We start from the raw sequence: 7744 nt of genomic DNA on the forward strand, positions 1-7744 counted from the left end.
CCTTTTCTGGCCAGGACCTCAGGGAGAAGTACAGTTCATTTGTTGCATTATGTTTTTGTAGTCGTGGATGAGCACATGGTAGACAGCGTTGACAAATTAAGAGCCATTACTCCCCAGATATAATGTCTTACTAAGATAAATGACCCTCATCACACTCAGTAAGAAAACTGTTTGCCTGGTGTGACTAACTCACTAGTAGGTAGCACGTTTATCCCATCCCACCCCGGAGTTTTCATGATATAAAACATCACACAAACAGAACAGTTTCACAGATCTCCAAAAACTCCCCATGAGTTCTGATGTTCTCTCGTTTCTCCCTCTCACAGACACTACATCTGTTCCTTTAGCAGTTGCTGGCAGACAAGACAGACCTGGGTGCCAACTAATACTATATGATCTTCTACTGAATTCATTTTCCACTTTCAAAATTAAATTATGGGCCAGATCCTCATCAGATTTAATACAGATATTGCCTATTAAGCAGCTGATGGTCTGGCCTTGTACGGAGATTATTTATTGTCTTTCTTTGGGCAACAACACAACTGAGGAGTTAGATTTTGATCTGACATATGAAGCCAGTGAAAACATTGATTGTTTTGTGCCTGGTGTATTCATCATGAGAGAAATCGCTACAGTTTTCCAAACAAGATAGGGAAAAAACACAACATTAAAAAAAAAAAAAAAAAAAAAAAGGAAAAGAAAAGAAAGATAGAGTGAAAAAGATACTATAAATCTTTTATTTCTTTTAGTTACTATGCAATACCCTTCATTTTGAAGGAAATGGTACAATCAATGATCTGTACTTCTTTCTCGGGAAAAGAAGAGATATTTGCACTAACAATTCAACATTTACTGACAAAAGACAGCTTACAGATAATGCTTGTGGAGAAAAAATCATATTTTGTGATTACACTGACTATTGTGGATGATTCCAAGAATTATTACAATATTAGAAATTTTAGGTGTGTATTTAAAGAAAGTTTTTAATTCAATAATAATGCAAAAGAACCATCTAAACCACTGATGTTTGAAGCTACCCTGATTTCTTCTTATCCACAGTTACAAAAGAAAAAGAAAAGTATGATCTGGAAAGTCTAAGCCCATTATACACTACAGCTGGCCTTATCACTGCACATTAATTTATAAGAGTAGCCAAGCTAACACATAAGTAACAGTGGGTTTCTTACAAGTAGAAGCTGCTGTTGAAAATGATGCATTTTCTACCTTTACTTAGTTACTCATCTCTGATTTGTTGTATAAAATTAAAATTTGCTTTCAAAAAATATTTGTTCCTACATGGCTGTTAGAATTGTGGTTGGCGTGGTTAATTGACAGAAAAGCAGAGGTGGCAAATTACTCAACGACAAGCTTCACCAACCCTTTGGTGAGACCCAAAGGAAGAAAGAAGGAAAAAGAAAACCACTGTTATGTTCAAAATCTGAAAGAGGTAATATGTGATTAATGTATTTTAGTACTTGTAGTGGAATATCGAATTTAAAAGAACAAAATGTAACAAGCATGCTTGGGGTTTCATTAATACAAAATAATTGAAAGTTTACTTCCATAGCGTAGGGTCCCTCAGTCTGAAGAATATACTTTTCCTAGTAAGAAAATATAGTTTTGAAGTAGCTTTTGGTTTTAATTCCCCTGCCTACCCTACAACTGTCTACTGTGTTGGCCAGCTGAGCTCTGGTGGTGTTGTAATCAATACTTTGCATTCACATAGTATCAGAGAAACCTGAAATAGTCTTCAGTTTATATCTGCGTTCACTGCCATGGAAGGTGAATGTCTAAATTGTGTTTTTAAAATTACTCAATCAAGGGATAATTGTAGGTTTTACTATAAAGCCTTTTCCAAGACATTATTCGCATCAAACATACCAATACTCTGGGGAAATAAGACTGCTCATCTACATTTCCTAAGCTGAAGCTACGTTTACACATCTGGGGCTTAGTCTTGCCAGCCTTAACATGTGCATAATGATATTCACAGCAGTCATCCTATCTGTAGCAGTACATATACCCAAATGGGTAAATTCATACAGATGCTTAAGTGTTTGCACAATCAAATAGCTTTTAAAACAAATTATATTAACTTCAAGCATTAAAAACACAAGGGAAAGTTCAAGCATGACAAGACAAAGACACCAGAAAGCAGTCACCAGCTTAGTGTATAACTACTATGTAAAATGCATCTTTCACCCCTCACTGCATCGCTGCTTCTCCTAGATTTCCAGGGGGAGACTGAGGCCAAAGTTTGGGCTGGATTCCACAAGCTTTGTTTGGACAAGAGGCCCTTTGAAAAGCAACCTTTGGAGCACTACTCATTCTCCCCTGGTGATTTGGCAATGCTAGTCCTCTGTGCTTCCAGCAGAGACTTCAGATCAAAATTCCAGCCCCTTACTCAGAAAGAAATGTAAATATATACTAAACTTCAAGCATATGAATAGTTTTTCTGATTTTCAAGTGGCTCAACTTCAGCCTTCAGTATAGGCTTATGGCTTTGCTGAACCAGAAGTTCTACAGAAGGATCACACCTGAATTTCTCTACCTTAAAGAATGAGCTGCAGAGAAGAGCACTTTTATCTATTATCTTTCCCTCTTTTTTTTTTTGATCTATGGAAAAGTCTTGAAGTATACACATACACAAAAAAGTCTGTTCTCCCAAGAGATTTTTTTTCGTTAAAATCAAGCTCTAGAAATTGCAGTCTAGTCTGCAGACAGTAACTGAATAAAGCCAAATAAAAACAAGAAGATAAGCATTGTGATGTGCTCCTACAGCAATCCCACTTCTCGCATCCAGCTCATTATGGGTCCATGGCTTTAAAAACCAGACTGCTTAGAAATGTTTGCAGTGCTGTTTAGTGGCACCTATTAAATAACACTGCCTAATCAACAGGTGGGAAAAAGAGACCCACCTGTTAAAGATTCAATGCCTGCATCTTTATCTGTTGGAATTAGAAATCCCTGTAAGGAGGTAGCCCACTTTCAGAGGATCTGAGAAAACAAAAAAATCCTGCTCCCTCCCCACCTCCCCAAGTTGTTTGCTTTGCCTTAAAAAAAGAAAAGAAAGAAAGAACACTTTACAAATAATGGAATTGCAGAAGGCAGAATAAATTCCTAACCATAACTTGAAGTTTAAATATTCCAAACAGCAACATTTTAAGTGCTAAACACCTGAACTGCATGTGCTGGAGGAGTGGATAAGGTTTTATAACACAGCTGACTGCAAGCCAGACTGCTGTGTTGTGAGGAAAGCTCCCTTGCAGCTCTCCATCCTAACAAGGCTGTGCGAGCTCTGGGATTCTTTGCTAAGGCCCTTATGGGAATTTACCCCCAGAGGCATGACCGGTACAGGGAAGCACCAAGATCAGCACAAGACATGATTTCAGTTGGTTAAAGAAGCTTTGCTCTCCATTCTCAAGCAGATTTGGTCCTTTTCTTTTTTATTATTATTAAACAAAGGAAAAAAAGGAAAGGAAACACCAGAAAAAAAACAAAGCCAGACTGTGCAGGATATCTCAGAAGGAGAGAAATGGCTATGTGTCATAGTTCTGATGTTTCAGACACAAGGGAAAAATATTTTCACAACTAGTTTACTGTTTAGTACCCTGTAGATACATAATATTTGACATTTATAGCAGTTTCTATACTTTATGACCTAGAATATACTTTAGATCACTAATGAAAAATAAACCCATTCAGAGGACTGGAAAATAATGTGCATAACAACTTACTTTCAAATGCAAGGTTGTGATGGATTTTTTTTTTAAACTTTCAAAAATATCTGTAAGAAAATATTATTTTACATACATATATTACACAGTGAAATAAACTTCATTATGTACAAGGTTCCAGTATGAAAGAAACAACAGCCAGACATTTACTTATGGTCTAGATAACCTCAGTTGTCTCATATCAGTCAGTACAGACTCTTTCATTCTTTCAGACTAATACAGTGATCCTTTCAGCAGTTCAGTAGTTGTATTAAACCAATGTGCAGACATCCACATATTAACCCTATTGCAGGTAGATGGGGGCAGTTACTATGCTTTTAAAGCAAGGTTGCACACCTGCTTGACAGCCACACTAACATGGGTATAACTCAACTATGTGTTGAAGAAAAAACCTCACTAGTACAGACACCTGAGCTATAGCATTCTAAGGGAGCTTGCTGTTAAATTATCCTTTGGATTTGGCCATTTCACAGCCCAAAATGAGAACAGAGTCATTAAGGAGAGAGAATATTGTGTATTTGCATAACCCTAAGAGTTGCTTTTTCCACCCGAAGCAAGGATTAAATAGCCTCTCATTGCTTTTCTTTCTAGCTTGTGTCTTAGGTAGGAAGCACAGCACAGATCTGTTTGGGTTACATTGTCAAAGTGGCTTCATAGAGTCCCAAATAATCAAAAGCCGGTATCTACGTATTCTTAAATCAACAAACTTTGCTCCCAGGGGGTGGAAAGGACATGGAGTACTTTGCTATTTGTGGTATAACTATAAACAACCACAGGGAAGACAGTAGTAACTATGCTTCAAGTTTACATCACACTTAATTGCTGTTATTTAAATGAACTCAAGCTTATCTTCAAGTTCACCTCTTCGCTTTTGTGTTTTTAAGGGGAAGGAATTTTGTGTTATAAGCTGCCTCCAAATCAGTGTTTGCTTACACACTTCAGATCCCAGGACAAAGACCTGACAGTGCTGCCCATGCAGGAGGCCAGCTCAACAGCTGAAAACAAAGTTCAGGGAACATTCGAGGCAGGCAGCTCCACATTCCCCCCATCTCCTCCTCTTAACAAGGGACCTGCACAATGACTCTGGAGGTATGTCCCCTCTTTTAATGCTATAGCTCAGCTGCATACCATAAAAATTAGCAAAAAAGGGAAAACAAAGTCCCTAATGAAGGGGAAATTGCTTTGTGGTAAGAAAGGGAAAGGAACACCCTAACCCCCCTGCCTGCAGTGCCTTCCATCTTTGCTTCCTCCCATCACAGCTGGGTTTGGTGCAGAACCTGTGACATGCTCACAGCCAGGGGCACCTGGTCAAGAGGCCTCTCTCTTGGGACATGCCAGTGCATGCAAACAACCTGCTTCTACTGCCAGTGTGTACCACAGATGTCATCAGAAGCTCTGCCATTTGCTCTCAGGGAAGCCAGGCAGCCAGTAACAAGCTCTGGCGTAGCTCAGTACCTGCCTCCAGGCGTCCCAGCACGCACCAATGCACAGCCTCCGTAACAGGGGCTGCAAACTTCCTCCTTTCCAGAAGCGGTCAGCAATAAATAAACCTCCTCTGTCCTCGACAGAAATCACATACTGATAGCAAGTGAAGAGCTTCCCTCAGACCACCTGCAAGTTCTTATTAATTAAGAAGGCACCAGGAACATCAAAGCCATTTTATTCGTCAGTGATTTCTTCCTTACACCTTCTGGTGGGGGGGGCTGGCTAGCAATTCATGAAGCCTTGTACTGAGCAAGCAAGTAGCTTGCTGCAAGACCAACAGGAGCCACAGCTGAGGAGAAACAGGGGCAGAGAAAGGAAAACAACATCCTCACGCTTCTCAGCTGCCAACTGAACATGCACTCAGCTACATGGCCACATCCTGGAAGTTGCTGGCTCCTTAATAATAAGAAATACTTGCAACTTCTGCTGATAAGTAGATGTCAAAGGCATTTAGCATCCTGCAGGGTTAGGCTTTCTGACAGATGGGTGAGGGAAAGGCTAACACAGAGGAAGGGTAAGAGGTGGGAGTACAGGAGGGTAGAATTGCCCTGAGTTTTATCCTCTACAAGTAAGTCAGTGGTTTTACCATCGAGCACTGAAGGAGTTAAGCACTAAAGCACAGACACTTAATCAGCTTTCCCCCTTCCTTTCACATGTGATTGGAATGAAGCTGCACTGAAGCGGCCCAAAGGGCTTATAACAGCTCAATTTCGCAGCCTTCAGTTTTAATCCCCATCACCCAGCCTAAAGCAGCATGGTGGTGCTGAGGCTGCTACTCCACAGCAGTCCGAGCACCTGGATGGTGGTGATGGTCTTCATCCTCCTCTTCATCTTCTTCCTCCGCGGCCTGCAGGTGGCTGGAGAGCTCCTGGATCACAGCAGCCCTACCAATCTGGTCGTTCCTCCTCTTCTCCATAATCAGATCCTCCAGGCTCTGAAACTCCAGCGTGTGGCTGCGCTTGTCGCCCAGGCGGATCTGCAAGCGGTAGGGCTGCTTGCCTATGCGCAGCTCCCCGCCGATTTTAAACTCCCTCTTGCCGTAGCGGCACCAGGCAGCGAAACACTCAGAGTTTCTCCAGCTCAGGTCCCGGTCCTTGCAGCCCACCTGCTCCAGGGCGTTGCGCACCACTGTGGCCGGGCTGAGGGGCTTGTAGCGGTACAGCTGGTTGGCGATGCGGCCCCGTCTGCCCTGGCTGGCATCAGTGAGGAAGCTGTTCACCACCTCCAGCCTGTGCAGGTGCACGACTTGGAAATCCCCAACATAGACCACCCAGTGCGGGTACTGGGCCTGGCACACAAACTCCACCAGGTCACCTGGCTTGCATCTGTTCAGTAGGTTCTCTGGGGTGTAAGTGCTCAGGTGTCCCCGGCCTCCTTCATCACCCTCCTCTGGCAGGATGTCCTCCTCAGAAAAGCTTTTCTGGTAGATACACTCATCCCGGTAATAGACCGAGCACTCCACCTCGTGCAGCTGGGGATCGTAGGGCTGCAGGGCTGGGTGCTCCCCCCCAAGGTCGTGCCCCGACTCCTGCTGCTGCTCCAGCTCGTCATCATCATTTGAGAAGATGTACGAGACCCCGATCCTGGGTCCTTCATCCCTGTCCACACCCGCTGGGTCAGCCGTGGGAACTTCTTTGTAGTTCAAGTGGGTCAGCTTCTCCACCTGGTTCCCCATGCCCGCTGCAACGACAGACACACAGCGGGGCTGTGAAAGGGGCTGAGCATCCAGAGGGGCTGCAGGGGGGTTAGGGCACAACCCCCCGACCCCACCACCTCTCACTATCGCAACACAGCCCCTGCAAGACCCTTCGGGGAGGGAGATGAAGGCTGTGGCCACGGTTTCCCCTCACCTGCCCGGGCAGGAGAGGCGGCAGCACCGCCACCTGTTAGCCGGCAGCGAGGAAGAGGAAGGCGCCGGGAGCGCAACGGGCACAAGGAGGGAGGAAAACACAAGTCCGGGATGGGGACGGAGGAGTTCATCCCCCCCCCAGGTTTCAGCCTCCCCCCCTTCCTTCAGCCTCCCTCCCCGCCGGGATCCTCCAAACTTACCCTCCGGGGAAGGCTGCGCGGCGCCGGCAGCGGCTCTAGGGCGAGCTGGGGGTGGGCGCGGAGCTCGGCAGGATCATGGCCCCCCTCCAGGACCCTCCCGGACCCCCCCCCCCCCCCCAACAGCAGCAGCGCCCCAGCGCCGCGCTGCCGGCACCCGGGGCTGTGCAACAAGCGCCGAAGAGGCACGGCCAAAGGCAGGGAGGCTGGCTCGGGCTGCGGACTCAGCCCCCAGCATTTAAAGAGGCAGCTCTTTTTTTTTTTTTAATTTCCCTCTCCCCTCCCCCCCTCCCCCCTCCTTTTTTCCTCCTCCCAGCACCTTTTTTTTTTTTTCCCTTATTTTTTTTTTTTTTTCTTTTCCTCTCTCCTACATGCCGAGCGCTTTACTCCCCGCCGAGGCTGATGCGCGAGCGGAGGCTGCTGCTGTTGGGCTGCGGGTGCGTGTGCAACACGCTCGCCCCCAAACTCACACGCGC

General features: G+C 44.9%; 1 protein-coding gene across 1 annotated transcript; it reads right to left on the reverse strand.

The window, feature by feature from the left end:
- Positions 1-818: 818 nt before the first annotated feature.
- Positions 819-7370, reverse strand: LRATD2 (LRAT domain containing 2). Its single transcript, XM_084281332.1, has 2 exons — positions 7272-7370; positions 819-6902 (listed from the first exon to the last, which is right to left on the reverse strand). Exon 2 carries the CDS (start codon positions 6895-6897, stop codon positions 5995-5997), a length of 903 nt encoding a protein of 300 aa, XP_084137458.1. The 5' UTR covers positions 6898-6902; positions 7272-7370; the 3' UTR covers positions 819-5994.
- Between the last annotated feature and the right edge of the window lie 374 nt (positions 7371-7744).

The sequence above is a fragment of the Netta rufina genome (genome assembly GCF_964035555.1).
Source record: "Netta rufina genome assembly, chromosome: 2".
Lineage (NCBI taxonomy): Eukaryota > Metazoa > Chordata > Aves > Anseriformes > Anatidae > Netta > Netta rufina.

Bases quoted from the DNA above. Each gene is read 5' to 3' on its own strand.
- LRATD2 (XM_084281332.1), bottom strand. From the start codon at position 6,897: ATGGGGAACCAGGTGGAGAAGCTGACCCACTTGAACTACAAAGAAGTT.